General features: G+C 39.7%; 1 protein-coding gene across 2 annotated transcripts in view; it reads left to right on the forward strand.

The window, feature by feature from the left end:
• Nucleotides 1-20,413, forward strand: part of LOC124605455 (actin-related protein 2/3 complex subunit 1A-B) — a 38,622-nt gene extending 18,209 nt beyond the window's left edge. For both annotated transcript variants that reach the window (XM_047137140.1, XM_047137141.1), the window contains exons 6-10: nt 3,496-3,613; nt 3,725-3,903; nt 13,558-13,661; nt 18,920-19,100; nt 19,515-20,413. In XM_047137140.1, the coding sequence (XP_046993096.1) occupies nt 3,496-3,613; nt 3,725-3,903; nt 13,558-13,661; nt 18,920-19,100; nt 19,515-19,553 (621 nt within the window). In that variant the 3' untranslated portion in view covers nt 19,554-20,413. The remainder of the gene's footprint in view (nt 1-3,495; nt 3,614-3,724; nt 3,904-13,557; nt 13,662-18,919; nt 19,101-19,514) is intronic.
• Nucleotides 20,414-20,833: the final 420 nt, after the last annotated feature.

Below are 20,833 nucleotides of genomic sequence, written 5' to 3' on the forward strand. Positions count from 1 at the left end.
CGTCATTATATCTTTATTCGAAGTAACGTTGATGACCCAGAAGCGGTATTTGGACATCAGTTTACGAAATCCGTTTTGGGAGCACCATATATATGGGGTGCAATTACTCCCATCAGCCACCACACTGAGTAGAACTTCGCAGCAGCAGGAGATACGGCACAAATTGTTCCAACTTTTACATGTTTCCCGCTCCAAATCCACTGAGCAGAGCGCCTAGGTGTCAAGAAACTTAACCACGTAATGTTTGTAAATACTACTTGATGGCCAACATCATTCCAGCGTCATTTTATGTAATTTTTTTTCTTCGCAAACTTCTTTTATAAAGTTTAAGTTACGGGAAAATGATAAATATGTTGATGTAAACTTGGGTGCAAATTAACATTGTGGACATAGGATATTTCATGGGAGCGATAAAAAAGTGTTGTAAATGGCAGGAAAACATTAATTCCAAGAATATAAAAGTGGGGTTATACTGTAGAATGTCCTTGCTAAACCTGATAAATATTGGTGACCCACATGTCAGTCCCTCACCTTGTTAGTCCCTAGAACAGATTCCCTGCTGACAACCTAGCTTATACATTGGACTGGACTACAGCTTTTCCTTCATTCTTTCATTATTTTACACCACCTATTTGTTGACTTACATTTGCTCCTCACTTCTAGGTTTGAACTACACCCTTTCAGAATTTTTTCCTGAAATGCAGGGAAGGTCACTCAGTCCATGTGGAGATTTATCAGGTACTTGTACAGTGGTAGAACCTGAATGCACAGGGAATGCCCCGTCAATACTAAAGCTGTCACCTCCCTGTTCATGTCAAGGAGTAGGTGCCTGTCCGTTTGGGTGCACCATGACTATGGGCAACGGCCATTGAGACAGACGGTTATTGCTCTGGCTGGGTGGCTCCCATGGGAAGAGCCTTTGTTTGGAATAGGCAGCAACATGGTGGATAGCTGGCCAAAGTTTGGATAGCTGGCCAAAGTTATCATCTGGTGGTCACAGGGCTCTGACAATCTTTCCACAGCAGATATCAGGCACCATGAAAAGAAATAAGCTTTCAGCTTGCTGCTGTGAAGCTGCAGCTGTGTTAAGACATATGAGAATACTTCTGTGCAGATTTTTACAAACATGTGACCTTTTTCTCCTTGGAAAAGTCTTAGGAGGCAAGCAAAACAAAGTGATGTACTCCTCTCTGTTCCTGGTTTGCATCCAGACAGATGGAGAAGGTCAAAATCATGGTTTACTGCTGTGATGTGAAGCTGCGTTTCCCTCACTCAATACCTCCTCTCTGTTACATAGGACATATTGGCCTCATCAGCTGACTGAGGAATTGGAGGCGTGCCCTGTCGCCCACTCTGACTATGGGAGCACATAACTGATGATGTTCGTTGGTCGGACCTGGCTCCTGTCCTCCCAACCTTTTCCATTTTCCTTATTCTTTTACGTTGTTGTTGATTTACTGTCTCATCATTGTTGTTGCATTTCCTGAGATTCGATAAATTTGTCCACATTGCTAGTTTTCTTGTGGTAGTGAAGGGTGAGAGAATGAGTCAGATGCAGCAAGTGCATCTCCCATTGCATAATATGTCGTGGGGTTCTCCAGCTGCTTTCTGAGCTGAGCATTTTGCTCACCTACACCCTCAGCCCACTCTCACTTCTACTTGCGTCTGTCTCTTAATTTTATCGGTTCTTAGTTACAATCATATTGATCAGTATTTGTCTTCTGTATACATCCTCTCAGAAGACTCTTCCCGGCTTGATGCATATAGAGTGGAGCCAGTGATGATCACACCTAATGCAATGTCAGTGCGTCAGGCACATATTTACCCACGGTACTTACGACCTGATTTGTGGAGACTGCGGTTGACTACTGCATGAAAATGCACCATGTGAGCTGCCCCTTGACTGTGGCAGTTGCATAAACAGCCAGCCTCACCAGCCCCCATAGTGTGCTACATTATTTAAGAAATGCAAAATCCAAGCATTGAAGATAGCCAATCGCCTCTCAAATTTTTAAGAGTGGAAAAAATACTATTTGTTTATATTCTGTCTACATGATATCGACTTTTGCCACCACTTTAACCAGGTCGTCGGCAATACTTTGTATATTTACTCCCACATTGTTGACTTCTTGTGGTTCCTGCAGCACCATGTTCAGGGACCTAAACTCCCTGTACCCAGCCAGAGAAGGAGCATCCTCCTCTGGTGTCTACCAGTGACAGGAACCCCTTTTGGAAACCCTGTTGCCAGAAGTCTGCAGACCAGTGACCCAACACCAGCCAGTTGCTGAGGAAGCCAAGACTATGGATCCCAGGATTGGCCTCTCCTCTTCCATTCCCATGCACATTCAACTCGGTTCTTCAGAGAACCCGTCAACCTCTTTATATGACACAGTTCTAACACCTAAGTGTTTGGCCTACCGTGCAACTACCATGATGTTGTGGTTTTCTCTTTTGATTATCTTGGGGATTTGTGATTTAGATTCTCCTTCTTGGCCTTTGCTGTTGGCTGTGTTTCTGGTAGCATGACTGTAGTCAGCCAGGATGATCAGTCCTGCAGCTCGCACCCGTGAGCACGCGAGGTAGCAAGTTAAGCTGCTAGATGTTGAGCAGCTGGCAACTTGGCTGTACCCACAGCAGTGTCACAGACATCTAGAGCAGCAGGTTGTTTGACTATGTTCATCGTACGATCAAAGAGTATCAGGAGCAATGTGACAAAGCTGTCGATGTCTCCACTTCTAGCAGCGTCAGTATAGTTGGTGCTGAGTGCCATGTTGTTGCAGTTGGTAGCTCCGTCATGGTCATGGCTACTGCCACCTTCCGAGAAGCTGACATCTAACCTAGTCTTCTGGCTTGTGGGACAGAGATTTGTAGTCTCATGTTCTGTCTCCACCGCTGCTTGTGGGCCGCACTACATCTCCAGGACATGTGGGATGTCAATCTGCACCTGCAGTGTGCAGTTTATGGAGCAACATGCCTCCTACTGGGAGTTGGTGTGGGCACAACTGTTGCCTCGGTTCAGCAGTAGCGGTTGTTCCACATTGTTGAAGCCTCCGACGAGGCTCACATTCAGTGGTGCTTTTGCACAAGGACCTCAACCAGAGTGCTGCTTTGCTTTGCTGACCTAACATGACGGTGTGCAGACAGAGTGAGTTGTCTACTGGATGGTTGGTGTCTTGTAGGTTATTCCACATTGGCAACCTAAGGCAGCTTTGAATTTCTCACAACTAGAATAACATGCTGAGTGTTTTCTACCACAGTTTGTACACTTAAGTGCCTCTTCATGTGGAAGTGAGCAGATATAGACATCAGGCATAAAGCATTGGCGTACCCTGTGCCCGATGCACTGGCATCTGAAACATTGATGTTGTTGTTGCCTCGCCTTCAAGTTCCGCACTGTGACTGGCATATTTGCCATTTTATTACAAACTTTCTTGGTGCACTGAATGTATGTAAATAATTGCAACAGTATGTTATCTAAGGTGCTTGTATTTTCAGGTGAGAATCTTTTCTGCCTTTATCAAAGACATAGAGGAAATGCCACAACCTTCTCCATGGGGAATGAAGATGACCTTGGGACAGTTACTTGCAGAGTTTCCAAATTCATCAGGAGGAGGTATGTCCATAAATATTCTGTATTTAGGTGAAACAGTTTCTCTGTAATCTACGAAAATTTTGCAAACCTTTTCCACTTTTTCTCATGTGAGATTTCCTATTTTATTTGCAGGAGGATGGGTGCGTGCTGTTGCCTTCTCAGGTGATGGGAACAAAGTTTGTTGGGTGGGGCATGACTCTTCCATATCTGTAGCTGATGCAAACAAACAAATGACAGTTAGCAAATTACGTACTGAGTTCCTGCCATTTCTGAGCTGTGCATGGGTTGGTCGAAACTCGGTAGTTGCAGCTGTAAGTAATTTTATGAAGTGAAGTGTCTCAGAATATTTTGAAACTTACCAGTTGTCATTCAGTCAGTCATCTTTTGGATATATTCAGTAGTTGATTGGAGAACAAATGTTGGTGCTCTTATATGACCACATTGGTTACCCACTTTTTGCAGGTGTGCAGACAAAAGAAGTCATGTGCTCACTACTCTTACCTTTTGTATTTGCCAATGAGATCAGTATGTTACTTACAAGAAATTGATAAATGTGGCTGATATGATTAGTCCCATGAAGTTCGAAGTGAACAGTCTAACTGATTGAAACTTACCAAGATAGTAATTAAAACTGTGTGCTGAACTGAGTCCCAAACCTTGACCCTTGCCTTTTGTGGAATGCTGTTTCTAGGAGAACTATTGAGACAGGCCATATCATCAACCTTGCAGCTTCAACTTAGCAGTACCTCACTCCCACTTCATGAATTACACAGAGGGTCTAATATATACATCTTGCTGAACTAGCACCGTTGGAAAAAGAATTGGAGAATTGCTTAGCTACAGTCTGTGTGTTGTTTTGAGAGTGAATGGCACAGTCTGAGAGAATACTTTGACCATACATACATGCAGTTATTCTGTTAGGATGGCATTTTTTCTTTTGTGGCTGTTATTATCTTATGAATAATGAGCATTGAAGAATGTTGTTCTAAGCTTCTTTGTTCCAAATGGGAAAGCACACTTGTATGGTGAAGGTACAAACCAAGTATTTGAGTAACTGCAAGGGCAGAATATCCTTTGCAGCTCATTTCACAGAAAGATCATTGTTGAATGATTCAAATGGTACTGCAATAATTATTTATGTTGACAGCATTTACATAGACATTACTGGGAAGTTTAGAAAACAAAAAGTGTGCACACTTTATTTGCTGATGCAAGTAAAGCTCCACCACCACCACCACCACTGCCGCCACCAACCCTACTTCCGATGGGAAAAAAAATTGTGATGGCTTAATAAATTAGTAAATGTTGACTAAAGGTCCATTGTTCTAGATTCCAATCCCCAGTTAGTCCTAGTAGAATTTTTTGTCATCCTTATTGTTTCTTCTGTTTGAATAGGATGCTGGCAACAATCAGAGCAAAATGTTTCAGACCTTTGGAGGTGACGGAGTCCCACCTCTAATTGACAAACCAGGGACTCCTCAGATACAACTCGGCAAACGAATGGTAATGAGATGGGGAGCTATTAATATCAATGGGGGCTACTCCGGGAAGAAGGTAGAGCTGGCAGAGGCTGCAAGTAAGATGGGGTTGGACGTTTTAGCTGTTAGTGACATTCAGGTAAGGGGTGAGAAAGAAGAGGAAGTGGGAGAATACAAGGTCTACCTGTCAGGAGTCAAAGCAGGAATAGCACAATGGGGTATGGGGCTTTACATCAGGAAAGAAATGGAACCCAGCGTAGTTGCAATAAGGTATGCAAATGAACGACTGATGTGGATAGATTTGAAAGTGTCTAGCAAAAAAATTAGGATTGTGTCAGTATATTCACATTGTGAAGGGACAGATCAAGATAAAATGGATAGTTTTTATGACGCACTCAGTGATGTGGTTGTTAGAGTAAAGGACAAGGATGGTGTTCTGCTCATGGGTGATTTTAATGCCAGGATTGGAAATCGAACAGAAGGGTATGAAAAGGTTATGGGTAAATTTGGAGAGGATATGGAGGCCAACAGGAATGGGAAACAACTCTTGGATTTCTGTGCCAGTGTGGGCTTAGTAATCACCAACTCCTTTTTTAAACATAAGAACATTCACCGGTATACCTGGGAAGGCAGGGGAACCAGATCTGTCATTGACTATATAATAACAGATCAGGAATTTAGGAAGGTTGTGAGGGGGACACGTGTATTCAGGGGATTCTTTGATGGCACTGATCATTATTTAATCTGCAGTGAAATTGGGATTGTGAGGCCGAAAGTGCAGGAGGTCAGGTCCATATGTAGGAGGATAGGAGTGGAGAAACTTCAGGATAAGGAAATCGGGCACAAATACGTAACAGTGATCTCAGGTACCAGTTAGTTGAATGTAGTCAGTTACAGTCATTGGAAAAGAAACGGACAAGGTACAGGGACACAGTACTAGAAGTGGCTAAAGAAAGTCTTGCAACATTAGTGCTTAAAGGTAGGATGAAGCAAACAGCTTGGTGGAATGACACAGTCAAGGCAGCCTGTAAAAGGAAGAAGGCATATCAAAAATGGCTACATACTAGAACTCAGGTAAACAGAGAAAGTTATGTTGAAGAAAGAAACAAAGCCAAACAGATAATTGCAGCATGCAAGAAGAAATCTTGGAAAGACTTTGGAAACAGGTTGGAGACTTTGGGTCAAGCTGCTGGAAAACCATTCTGGAGCACAATTAGCAGTCTTCGAAAGGGAGATAAGAAGGAAATGACAAGTATTTTGGTCAGGTCAGGAAAACTGCTGGTGAATCCTGTTGATGCCTTGGGCAGATGGAGGGAATATTTTGAAGAGTTGCTCAATGTAGGTGAAAATACAATCAGTAATGTTTCAGATTTTGATGTACAATGGGATAGGAATGATAATGGAAATAGGATCACATTTGAGGAAGTGGAGAAAATGGTCAATAGATTGCAATGCAATAAAGTGGCTGGGGTGGATGAAATTAAGTCGGAACTCGTCAAATACAGTGGAATGTCAGGTCTTAAATGGCTACACAGGATAATTGAAATGACGTGGGAGTTGGGACAGGTTCCATCAGACTGGACGAAAGCAGTAATCACACCAATCTTTAAACGTGGAAACAGAAAAGATTGTAACAACTACAGAGGCTTCTCTTTAATCAGCGTTGTGGGTAAAATCTTCTCAGGTACTGCTGAAAGGAAAGTGCGAGCATTGGATGAAAATCAGTGTGGGTTTAGGACCAGATCTTTAGCTTACGACAAATAGTGGAGAAGTGTTATGAGTGGAACAGGGAGTTGTATCTATGCTTTATAGATCTAGAAAAGGCATATGACCAGGTTCCTAGGAGGAAGATATTGTCTGTTCTACGAAATTATGGAATAGGAGGCAAACTTTTGCAAGCAATTAAAGGTCTTTACGTAAATAGTCAGGCAGCAGTTAGAGTTGACGGTAAATTGAGTTCATGGTTCAGAGTAGTTTCAGGGGTAAGACAAGACTGCAACCTGTCTCCACTGTTGTTCATATTATTTATGGTTCATATGTTGAAAACAATAGACTGGCTGGGTGAGATTAAGATATGTGAACACAAAATAAGCAGTCTCGCATATGCGAATGACAGTTGTGATGGCAGATTCGATTGAAAGTTTACAAAGTAATATTTCAGAGCTAGATCAGAAATGTAAGGAATGTAGTATGAAGATTAGCATCTCCAAAATGAAAGTAATGTCAGTGGGAAAGAGATATAAACGGATTGAGTGCGAAATAGGAGGAACAAAGTTAGAACAGGTGGACGCTTTCAAGTACTTAGGATGCATATTCTCACAGGATGGCAACATAGTGAAAGAACTGGAAGCGAGGTGTAGCAAAGCTAATGCAGTGAGCACTCAGCTACGATCTACTCTCTTTTTCAAGAAGGAAGTCAGTACCAAGACTAAGTTATCAGTGCACCGTTCAATCTTTTGACCATCTTTGTTGTATGGGAGCGAAAGCTGGGTGGATTCAGGTTACCTTATCAATAAGGTTGAGGTTGCGGATATGAAAGTAGCTAGGATGATTGGGAACAATGGCAGGAGGGTGTCCACACAATGAGGGGGTGAGGGGGGGGGGGGGGGGACTGGGAATGAACTCTATAGATGTAGCAGTCAGGGCGAGCAGGCTTAGATGGTGGGGTCATGTTACACGCATGGGAGAAGCAAGGTTACCCAAGAGACTCGTGGGTTCAGCAGTAGAGGGTAGGAGGAGTCGGGGTAGACCAAGAAGAAGGTACCTGGATTCGGTTAAGAATGATTTTGAAGTAATAGGCTTAACATCAAAAGAGGCACCAATGTTAGCACTGAATAGGGGATCATGGAAGAATTTTATAAAGGGGGCTATGCTCCAGACTGAACGCTGAAAGGCGTAATCAGTCTTAGATGATGATGATGATGATGATATTGTTTCTTTCATCTGTGGCAACAAATTGTATAAGTGAAAAATGTCATGTTGTCCAATTGTCAAGAGTCCACATTAAAATAGTTTCCCCCATAACTGATGTTGTCACGAGATAAAGGTTACTCATAGACAGTTAATAATAGTAATGGATCATTCTATAAGTTACATTTGGCATTGTAACTGTGAGAGTGCATGACAGAGTTCCATTCTGAGTCCTGAAGATGGCGTGATGTTGGTCTTAAGTTGATTGTGTTCAGTAGAAATAGTAGTGCAGCTATGTATTATTTTACAAAGCTATTTTTAACCTTCCTAAAAATGTTCATCACCTACAATAAAAACAGCGAATGTGTGCTTACAATTTTATTTTTATTATTAACGCCACCATGCTGTATAGGCTGTACAATAATTTTGTGTTGCCTGATGATCAGTTCAGTTGCAACAGTAACACACAAAAGTTTATATACTAAAATGTAGACTTTCATGGCCGGGAATGTCATGTTCATTATAATTATCCGTGCTGTTTTGCTGTGGTCAACCGACCACGGCATAACAACGCGGATAATTATAATGGACATGACATAAAGGTTTGTTTCATGAGCAGTTTTAGAAAAATGACATTCTGTAAATAAATTGATCTCAGCTGTATTATCCTTATACTGTACAACATTTTTCTTGCATCACGCCCTTTTCAAGCATATTGCCGGTATATAAGAGTAAGTTTAATGCAATGATGAGTTATGGTTCTGATTTTCTCAACAAAGTAACATTATATGCCTACCTGTTCTGGCAATTGCGTGAAAATTGGTGTGGCGTCCTAAACCTGTGTGCATAGCCAAACAATAAAAGAGTTGTATAGCTTAGATTGAATTATGTTCTTGTTTCACATGTCATTCACATATTTGTGGCACCACTTTGTTCACCCAGTAAAATGTTAATAGTACTGTACAAAAAAGTGGACACTTATCCAGCTGACTATTTGCTTTGCCTTATGAGGTTTGGCATTATCAGATAGAATTCTCTCACTTGTTTTAAACTATAACTGCACATATTTCCACAAGCTACCATCTGGTGCCTTATGCCTTACATGGTCATTACTCATTTCATTGAAAGCAGGGAAAGAATGTTCTTTTTGCATGTATCTGTACATGCTAAAATCCTTTTAGTGTGTCTAAAGTACAGAGTCTTCATTTATTTTTCTGGGTTACAAACCATAGTGGCCAGTTACTAAACATAGTAGCCTTTTTTAAATTTGAAGTTACATGCATCATGCATCAACTGTTGTCAGGATTAGCATCTATTTTTTCACAGATTTAACAACACCAGTTGTCTATTGGTGCATTGTTAGTGGTTTCAAATTGATCGAAAACAGAAAAACAATAAGTAAAAATTATTGGTGATCAGGGAAAATAATAGAGGGAATAAATTGTTTTTATTCTTTATAATAAGAGGTTTCTGACTGGAATGTTTACTTCTGCAAAACCTTGAACAGTTTCTTTCCCAAAATGGTCCGTGCTTGTTTTCTTCTTTTGGCTCTATGTAAGCTTTCAACAAATGATTGTTTCAGTTGAGAAGCAGCAGCATTTTCCCACTTGTGAGTAGTGTATTTCCCTAAGTTAGTGTTTTCAACATTATCTTTCTTTTCCATCCAGTTCAATAATTAACAAAAAAAATGCAGAACACTGATTTCAAATTTATAGTGTATGAGCCCTGATTAGCATACTGCACAGCCCTTCTATGGGCATGTACAGCCTTGAGGTCCATAACTGACAGTGTTACAGGCAGAACTGACAAGGTACTTAGACTACAGGTAGAACCAAAAATAGTTACTTGTGCTTTACAGGTAAACTGTGTGTGGTAAAAATATGTTGACCAATGTTTTCTGGTTGCTGTAGTGTGGTCGTGTGGTCACTTGTGGCAGTCTGCTACAAGCAAGAACTTAGACCCCTTCTATTCCATAGGTGAATATCTTAACAGAGACTGTTAAGCCAGCTTAAGTAAATGTATCTTTTAGATTTCAGTTTTGACAACACTTGGTCACAACAGTCAAGATTAGGTATTTTGTGTATGATACATTTATTAATAGTGCATAACAGTGCTTCATTCTGACAGTGTGTTAATTCTGTAAATACTAGCTGCTCCAGTTTACTGCATTGTATTAACCTATTTTGACTATCTGCTGACAAAAGGTCAGGGTAGTAAGTATTATATTCAAATGATTTATGTTTTATGTTATACTTTCCGACATGTTCCTCACTCACGAGAATCATCTCATTTTTTGGGTCTGCAGAACGAAAACTGAATCTAATCTAATCACATGTGATGATAATATCACCAATCCCTTCTGATGTGGGAGCCTTACCCCTACCCTGTGATGGACCAGTGTTGGTATCATCACTCATTTTAAAGTAAGAAAAGAACTAGCAAAGTGTCGTGAGCACTGAACTTGATGTGGTTGGCATCATCATAAACGAGATAGTTTAGGTTGCACCTCCATCCCATCTAAAACTTCCGTATTTAAAGTTTCAACATACTAGCAACTTCAACTAGCAGAAAAATGTACTTGTTTCTTTGTTCTAAAATGCTAGGTCCCACATCTGAGTCCAGTGCTGCCATTCTTATGGAGACCATTCAGCTGCCCACAGTTGACCAGGCACTAGAGCATAGCTTGAGAGTGCACTGATACATTGTTGCATTTGTGCACAGTTGCATTGTTTATGTTTCAGGCATGTTCTTATGCACTTCTTTTTTTAAACTGGGCATTGCCAGATAATGTGCAATACGAGAAACTGAAAATGGGTTAATTTCTTTTGATATTTATATGCAGAAAATAAAGATATTTCAAACTGTCCCTGATCAAATAGTTCATTTGGATAAAGTTTGCTGTGAAATGGCATTTATTAGTCAATTTCCTATTTTGGCCTCAAAATGGGAAACTACCTAATAAATTCCATTTATCATAAAAGTGAATTTTTTAAGTCCCTAGATATTAAATTTAATAGTGAGAAATTTTCCCCCATATCTCTGTTTGAAGATTTATATAAAATATTTGAAGTGGCCTGGAATGCCAAGGCCTTCAGTTTTAATGTTACAGTAAAAATATGATATTTCGTGGTTCTGCAGTGGATTATCCAGAAGTAGTGACCATCAGGCACTGCGCTATTCTGCCAGTAGCTCCAACATTACATATATATTTTATTTTTTATTTTTTTAAATATAGAGTGATGACAGCTGGCATCTGTGTGTCGGAAATCATTGTATTAGCGATGAATGGCTTGCCTTTTCAGAATTTTCCTCAGCCAAATTATATATTCTTACAAGGGAACCTGCCCATCGCACCCCCCTCAGATTTACTTATAAGTTGGCAGAGTGGATAGGCCTTGAAAAACTGAACACAGATCAATCGAGTAAACAGGAAGAAGTTGTGTGGAACTACGAAAAAAAAAAAAGAAAATGTACAAATTGAGTAGTCCATGCGCAAGATAAGCAACATCAAGGAGATAGTCAGCTCAGGAGCCCCCTGGTCCCGTGGTTAGCGTGAGCAGCTGCGGAACGAGGGGTCCTTGGTTCAAGTCTTCCCTCGAGTGAAAAGTATATTTTATTTATTTTCGCAACGTTATGATCTGTCTGTTCGTTCATTGACGTCCCTGTTCACTGTAATAAGTTAAGTGTCTGTGTTTTGCGGCCGCACCGCAAAACCATGCTATTAGTAGACGAAAGGACGTGCCTCTCCAATGGGAACCGAAAACATTTGATCGCAAGGTCGTAGGTCAACCGATTCCTCCACAGGAAAACACGTTTGATATATTCTATACGACTCTGGTGACGGCATGTGCGTCACATGACAGGAATATGTTGTCGACCCACCTAACTTGTACTCTTGGCGAATGGGTAAAAAGATTCTTCTACCTTGCCCGATTTAGGTTTTCTTGTGGATGTGATAATCACTCCCAAAAAAATGATGAAAACATAAGAGTTTGTCACATAAACTGCAACAAATGAATGCAACAGTTTCAGAGTCGCACAGTTTTCCCTGTGCTTTGTCAAAACATATGGTTTTAACGTTTGCAAATTTTTCCGTGCGTAGACCGTCAAATCCTACATATGTCCAAGCAAATCTGAACATGTCCTGGAATTTTGGAGACCGAAGTTGATTATATAAAAAATTAACTTCTCACTCGAGTGAAGATTTGAACCAAGGACCTCCAGTTCCGCAGCTGCTCACGCTAACCACGGGACCACGGCACTCCTAAGCCCAAATTACCCTCCATGTTGCTTATATTGCGCATGGACTAATCAGTTTGTATATTTTGCTTGTTTTTTTTTTTTCATAGTTCCACACAAATTCTTCTTGTTTTCTCGACTGATCTGTGTTCAGTTTTTCAAGGCCTATCCACTGTGCCAACTTATGTTAGTTATAGTTACTACAATATAATACATTCCAATAATGTAATATCACTTGAATGAAAACTGCAACAGACTTTTTTACTAAACAGATATTTTCCCAGTCTTTTTGAGAGAGTGTTTAGCTGTGGTCATAGCAATTGGATGATAGCAGTTTGTTGTATTTTTGGTAACTGTCAAGAAGTTTGCTTCACTTTACTGCCAGGAGAACTCTCAGTGATGTAACATTTAGGTGTATGGTGACTTCTCAAAGCAATCTATATTATTTACCCCAAACTGTTTTTCTTTACTGATGGCAATGAAAACATGGCATCTTCCTATGTAATGGTTCACACTGATTGAAATTTTGTAATATGTGCCACTATTATTGGTTGATTTTTGTGCAAATTGATGTACTACTACCTATAGTGCCAAAATTATTTTCAGGCCCCTAGTGGACAGGTATGTGCTACGTGAATGTTTGAATACTGCAGATTGTCACTTCTTGGCTGATACTGTTTAATAAGGCTCTAACTAAACAAAAAGTCACGCTCGTGTCTGAAATGGAAGAGTGAGTAGCAGTCTTCATTGCTGCTGACATTTTACTGTTATGACACATCCTTACAGTCTTACTTTTGAAATGTGACACTTAGCACTCTGTTTTCATTAGCTCAGTTCGTTGCATTTTTCATCAAAGGAGATGGTGCACTAGTAAGGAAGTGGAATCGCCTTAGAGATAATGGTGACTCAAATCTCCATATGGCTTCAATCTTTAAGTTCGTTTCAGTAAATCACTCAAGGCAAATTCTAGAATGATTTCCTTAACAAGGACACAACCGATTTCCTTCCACATTTGATCTTGTGCTCCTTCTGTAATGACTTTGTTATTGACAGGGCGTAATACTCTACTCTTACTATTTGTTGTTTTTTCTTCTTACATATTTTAATTTATTTTTAATGTTTATGAAGATATCTCTCATATTCATAAACTTAAATTTTCTGGTGTGTATTTACCATAGTTACTCTTCACTGCTTCTGGATCCTGTAACAGTTATTTATTTAATTTGATCTTTTTACGGAAGCTCTGTTTGCTGATATAATTTGAATTATCCTTAAAGTGGTTGAGGTACCTGATAATATTGTAAATACAGAACTATCCAGTGATTCTTATTCTTTCAGGGTCACAGTTGTTGCCCAATGTTGTACACAGTAAATGATGCTGGGCAGATATATTTAAATTGTAAACTTGATCAGTCACAGAAGAAAGAAGCAGGGGGCTTAAGGTAAGTGTAGATGATAAACTAGTTTACACAAGATAGATGCAGATAGGAGCCAAAAGCTTGTATGAGGACTCTCTGGAGCTAAAGAAATTTCCAAGGCTATATTTTCCAAATATCCTGTGTTGGCATGGTCTGTAATACACACAGGAGATCTGATGGAGCTCCATGTAGGCAAACAAGGTTTTAGCAAATGTCAGCCCACATTTGCTATGATAGAAAGCAAAATAATAACTGATATTGGGAATATTGAAAGAATGCTTTAAGTGAGGATGGTCTCTTGGCAGTTTGAGTTGTTGGAATTTTGTTAACAGCCCAAGAAATATAGTTCCTTATTTTTCACAATCATTTTCAAATTTCAATTTGTTATTAGCTATCTCTACCTCTCTGCTCAATGTCACTCCTCTGTCCAATCCGCTCCCCTGCTCTTTGTATTTATCCCAGTACCTTCTATATAAGGCAAGACAAATTTAATAAATGCAGTTTAACGAGTGGCACCACATGAATGAAGTTAGGTTTTCATAGTTGAAGCTTGTACTCATTTCTGCTACAGTAGCTCCACTCATCTTGTGAATTGTTAGAACTGAAAAAAGAATATTAATGCATATCTACAAGTAATTAGAATTTTTGCTGGTACTAATTCTAGTACAGTAATTGACAAGTTTCTTATTAATAGTTATTAACATTAATGAAATTCCACAGCATCTTAGATTGTATTCATTGAAAGTTGTTGGATGACACAGACTAATTCACATGTTGCCTGGAAACTGGGAAAAAATGTTCTGTGCATCAACACAGAGTATCTTCAGTGAAGCAGCAAAAATAGCACACACACAATTTTCAGCAACATACTGTGAATTCTGTTGGAATTATGCTGGTAATAAGAGAGCATCGGAATGGGTCAGTATATTGGTTCATATATATGTTGTCAAGTGAGTGGATTCCCTCCATAACACACTGAAAGGAACAGCAGGGTGAGTTTTAACAACTCCAACAGTCGCCATTTGTAATATTTGTTTAAACCAGTCCGTGCAACTGCGTACTTTCAAATGGCCACCCTAATCCAAAAACACCCTCATCCCCTTCCTGCTGCCTATGGATTTCAATGCACACCATCCCCTTAGAAGTAGTGCCACATAGTCTTGTAGGGGCCTGTGCCACTCATGGCATCTTTTCAGCTATTGGCCTTGCAGTGTCTTCTGTCAAACTCATAACTTCACTGCAGTGGTCACTATACAATGACCCATATGACACTGACCACTTTCCGGTGATTATGTCTCTTCTTTCTCACCATGTGACTGACCTGTTACGATGTTGGACTCTTTGAAGAGCCATTTGTTAGTTGTATACCTCTTCTGTTCTCATCCCAGATTGCATCAGTAAGGTCGTTGGAAACATCTCCAAAACAGTCACCTGTGCCACGGGAATTGTTATCCCATTTTCTAAGGGCACCCTCTGCCCCTGTCCAATGCCATAGTGGACCAGAGTTGTTGCAACAGCTATCCAGGATCACCAAAGGGCTCTGGAATGACTCAAGTGGCCTCCTTTGCAGACCACCCTCATCACTTTTAAGTTACTCCATGCAAAGGCTCACCATCTAATTAAATCTGTGAGAAGAAATGCTGGAAGCACTACATCTCATCCTCAGAAGCGTATGCCACTTCATCCCCAGTCTGCTGGGCAACCGGAGATCAGCAACTGTTCCAGATCTCTTCTTTCATAGTGGTATTTCTACCGATGCTTCTGTTCTTGCTAAACACCTCGTGACCCAGTTTGTGACTGTGTTGGAGTTCTCTTCTTACCTGGCTATGTTTTGAATGCATGAAAGACAAGTTGGAAACATCTCCTTATCCTTTACCTCTTGTCATGCTAAATTGTATAATGAATCTTTCACTGACTGACCGGAAACTCCTTCGCCCCATGCCCCAGACCTTGATTAGATTCAGAATCAGATGGTCCAACATCTGGATGTTACAGCCTATTAGCCTCACCAGTGTGCTCTGCAAATTGCTTGCAAAGATGGTAGCCCAATGAGTATGCACCCACAATCGACCATCTGGTTAGGTTGGAAGCAACAATCCAACAATCTTTTTCTGAATGCCAACATCTCATTGCAGTTTTTTTACCTTCATAAGACATACAACACCTCTTGGCACCATTACATTTTATTTACTGTCTGTGACTAGGGCTCCCTACAGATTTTTATCAGTTTATATTCCACCGGTTGTTTCGGGTTAGAGTTGATACTTACTCAGCCATCTCCACAGGTCCAGTAGAACTGTGTTCCACAGGCCTCTGTGTTGAGTGTCTCTATCTTCCTCATGGCCATCAGTGGGCTAGTTACCTCTGTTGGACCGGTGGACACCCTCACACAGTATCTCAGCGATGTTTGCATTTGATCTAATTCCCATTTTGTAGGTCTGCCTTCTTGCCAGTTCCAGGGTGCCATCAAAAGCATGTCCATTTGGACCTTTTTCTGATGGCTGATAATGGATGCTGTTCCCAATCATTAACATTTGAACTAAGAGTGGGGGTGGGACAGCTGTGGGAGGGCAGCCATTGTTGCATGCAGGCCCTTGGAGCCCCTCTCCTGGCCCTATCCACCTGGTAACGTGGTTATTTCTGTCAGCTTATCTTACTACTGTCGATCCAAGTGATGTTAGTTATGTATTTTGTGTTCTCGCCCTTACTATTACGAATCTTCTGGCTAAAAGGTGTTCATTCCTACGGAAGTGAGTTAGCTCTCAATCAGGTTGGTGGGGGAGGGCGACGGTTGCAGAGGCGGGTGAGGTGTCTCTCACCAGAGATGAGTCCTAGAGGAGTTCTTGTTTGCTCTCAGACCTGTGTAAGGGCCCAGCCTATTTACTTTTTTGTATCTTTAAATTATTTCTCAGCTCTACCATCAATATCTTTTTCAATACCTCAATTTTACTAATCCTAGACAATTTCATAATTTGATCAACTTTCTGGCTGATGTCACAAATTCCAGATGACCTACCTCTTAACTGAGAGACTGGTGACCTTATCTTTTTGTCCCTCAATCCCCCAATCAACCAGAAACATAACACTGTGTGATGCCAGTTCAGAAAGAAAACTATTACTTTTTATCCCAGGAACTAAAGTGGAAGGAAAGCTAGAAACGCATGTCCAAAATAAACACCATAAAGTGTAAGTTTTAAGGAAATTAGTGTGCCAAAAGAAGACATGACTAACAGAAATTTTTGTTTCTAAATATTTAAACTGTTAGGCAAAGTTCAGATATAATGCGTCTTGACGCATGGTAACGTGTGATCAGATAATGAACGGTAGAACACATTAGTCGCTGCATTTCCTCACAGTCATAATGTGTTTCACACATTTTGCAAGCAGTTGTTCAGTTGCAGAGCTATATTATTCATATAAAAATGGAAAGTTGTCTGTCTAGGATAATTCATCAAGTATGCAAATTTCTTTAGATGGAGTTGAGGGGAGGTTCACTATCTTTGGCCCGAAAAAAGCATGTTCCCTGAGAATTTTTTTCTCAGGGTGTGTTCTAGACATCATTGTCAAATTTGGTCAAAATATTTATTGATATTTCCTCTACAAACTGGAATTTTTTCGACCAGAAATGTCGAAGAGCAAAGGCAGAAGTGCTGTCGGGACAAAACAAAATTTTGATGTAGACCTCCACGCGTGGTATGTCACAGGTCAGCTGGCTCATCTGGAATCATAATTGAGTTGACGTTAGCCAAGTATATAAGAGTCTTTAGGAGTTTTACCTCACTTAAGTTATTTGGACCATAGGAAACAAAATGGCGGCCTCTTGAAAAAAACTACGATTTTTTTCATTGATTTTTCAACTTTGTTGGCCAAATAAAAATGTTTATATTTGATGGAACGGAATAAAAGTGGTGCAACTCTTAGACAATTTAGTTAGCTTCGTCGGAAACAAAGAACTTGCCAATCGCTTCAGTAGATTTGAAATTACCATAACGCGCGATAAAAAAAAAAGTCATTTCGAGAAAACTGCATTTGAAATTTTGACTACATATAAATGCAATATTATGCAACTTACATTCAATCTGCTATTCCGGGTCCATAAACTAGTCCTTCCTCTTCCTCATAGAGGGCGTTCTGGTCCATCCTGCGCTGCTCCAGAGCTGCTCATATGGCTGGTGACAGCGGTTTTCGGCCACTTGAATGCAGTGCTCATCCGAATGCTTGGTGAACTGCGTCGAATAGAGTCCCAGGGTGACGTCCATCGTTGTCATGGTCTTCAAAATTGCTGAATACCCTTCGTTGAAGCTGCTCACTGCCATGCTAGTCGCAATCTCCACAGTCTTTGCACCAGAATGCAAATGCTTGGGGGCTAACATCCAAACACATGCGTTCAAACTTTCATTTGAATTTTGTGTGTTTCCTCCCAAGCACCGGTACAATAACTCATCCTCCGAAAGAAAAAAAGTGTAAAAGGCCGATTTCAGGCAGGTGTATTTTTTTGTTGAACCACGAATAACAAACATTTCTGTTCCGTATTCGGAAAAACCGTTTCAGGGGTGGATTCTAAACACTTTTATGGATCCAAAAATGCAATTTTTAATAAATCTGTTGTTTGAACCAAAATATAGTAAACCTCCTCTTAAGTTAAGAGGTCATTTGCCTGTATTATTATTTATCTCAACATATTGTGAGTGACTTCTTGACTTACAAACTTCATAACACTTTCAGCTTGTCAGACAGGTGTGTGTATCTCACTATAAACATATTTCTTGATAAGTCATTTTATATTCATTCAGCTCACATAATATATCTTCTATGTGTATGCTATTTAATTTTTTCACTGTATTTTGTGGTCTATTGACTGCACAGTCATGTGGGCATCTGAGGATGGAGTTATATTATTCTGAAAGCGATAGCAGATTGTTCGTATGTGCACACCGGTGGTAGCAATTTATATTACCCCTACAGTTTTCTTAGTAAGTAATCTTTTGATGAGGCCCTATCTTCCGTACTAATCTTGATCTGCTATCCACTTTATCTTTGTGTTTGTCTGCTGTAAGGCATATTGTTAACTTGAGTGTATTTTGCTCTGATTAACATAGGAATTTGATAATTTTGAATCATATTGAGAGCTTCAGTTAAGATGTCAGTTGTACATAATGTATTGAGTTTCACTATGAGCACTGTTTCTGTAAAATATTTCCTTGTCACTTGTTTGATTATGATTATACATAAATCAAGCACCATAATACTTAGTTACTAAATTAACACTTTCACTTTTGCAGTGCAATGAAGAAATTTCAGTCTCTAGATCGGCAGGCCCGAGTAGAGGCAAATGATACTACTCTTGAAACGGTTCATCAGAATGCAATAACATGTTTGTGCCTTTACACTGGAGAGAAGGGTGCTGCCACAAAAGTCAGCACAAGTGGACTAGATGGTCAGCTTGTTATCTGGGATTTACAGGTATTTAAACCCATGCAAGTTTTTGCCAAATGGGAGCTTTAGCTTGTTCTGTACCATAGTAAGTTCTGTGACACAAAAGTAATTTTATGCAATGTGTCTTGTTGTCTTCGTGAAGCATGCATGTTTTGTCTTCTTCACATTAAATTATTGTACTATGTGAATTCATGTACTTTCTTTTCTTACTCATTGTGGTAATGGTTCATTGCTGTGTTCATTCCCTTCACTTACATCCCTGATGCTTCCCCTTCCCCCACCCCCCTTTGCTGCCCCCATAATCTGCGGGAACTGATGCATTTGGTGTGTGCATTTGAAGAAATTATGATACTATATAAAATATGTTCAGCATGTCTTCCTTAATACAGTTCTTCGGTTATATGCTGAGTGGAAATGTCAACTGATTATTACTTTTTTCAGTCGCTGGAGAATGCCATCCAAGGAATGAAGATAGTTTAACTGGTAAAAACATTTGCAGATATTGAATTAGGATACAATTATTCTTATGTAATATGCCAACAGAGTCGTCATGGCTGCAATAGTGCAGATAAAAGTACTACTGCTGTTTTAGTAATGTAAAAGTAATATGATTTTTTAGCTGTTAATGACATAGCACAAACATTTTTCTTTTTGTTTTGTACTATGAAACATGCTTTATGATTGTACACTGCCATTTCTTTAAATATTAAAAAGAAAATGATTCTTTTAAGTTGCATTTTATTACTTTTAATTGCTATTCATACACAATTCGAACTCATTACAAACTACATTAAATATTTATTTCTAAGATTGTATCCAGCTCACTTTTCTGCCTGTCAATCTTAACAGCAACATTATCAGAGTAGTAGTAATTTCCAGCTGGGTTTTAAAGTTCATAGAAAAGGTGAATCAATTGACTACTCTAACCATTCCATGTAAATGTGTTATGTGAAACTAAAATTCTTGTAGAATAAAACATAAAAGACAGGAGGAGGGATACTGACTGTTCTGAGAGTGATTTCAGTAAAATTATTTGTTTATCATTTCACAAGAATATCAAAACCATAGGATAAACTGAAGTGTCTAGTAATAGCATTTCTCCGTTACGTCTGGGCAGTGACCTGGTGTCCACTATTACCATGGTGTGTTGTAGTCCCAAAATAGAACACAAAGATCCTGTGAGCCGTAATGTGTTGATAAATCTATCATGATGTATAAAAAAGAATACTGACAGATGCCTGATGTAAATAAAATACATTTGTCCAATATATCTGTATATCTCATTTGTTGTGATGAATGAATGAATGAAGCTTCATTTTTAAATAAAAAATTAAAATTAATATTTTGGATTAATTATTTGCCTACTTCATGTATTACTGTATAGAAAAAATGTTTCTTCCAGCTGGCAGCTAATATCAGATAACATAAATAGTGGAGACAAGAAGTTCCTTTGTCTAGAAAAGTGAAAGTCCAACGGCATCAGAAACAAATCAGCAGGCTGATGTACAAATTTGCAGACTGGATGCATGGGATAACCCTGAGGGAGCTGCTGCTGTCGCAGAAAATTGCATCCCATATCATAACTCCAGATCTGACTAACACAGACAGATTATTGCAAGCCCTCAACTGGCCTCCTCCAAATCAACACGTGACCATCTCAGTAGTGCTACGTGGTCGTCCAGAGCCTGCCTTCTTGCAGCCGTACATTCTCGTGGTCACCACTGTCACCTCTAATGTATAGTGGCTACACTCCAGCAAAG

This window comes from Schistocerca americana, chromosome 3, assembly GCF_021461395.2.
Source record: "Schistocerca americana isolate TAMUIC-IGC-003095 chromosome 3, iqSchAmer2.1, whole genome shotgun sequence".
NCBI lineage: Eukaryota > Metazoa > Arthropoda > Insecta > Orthoptera > Acrididae > Schistocerca > Schistocerca americana.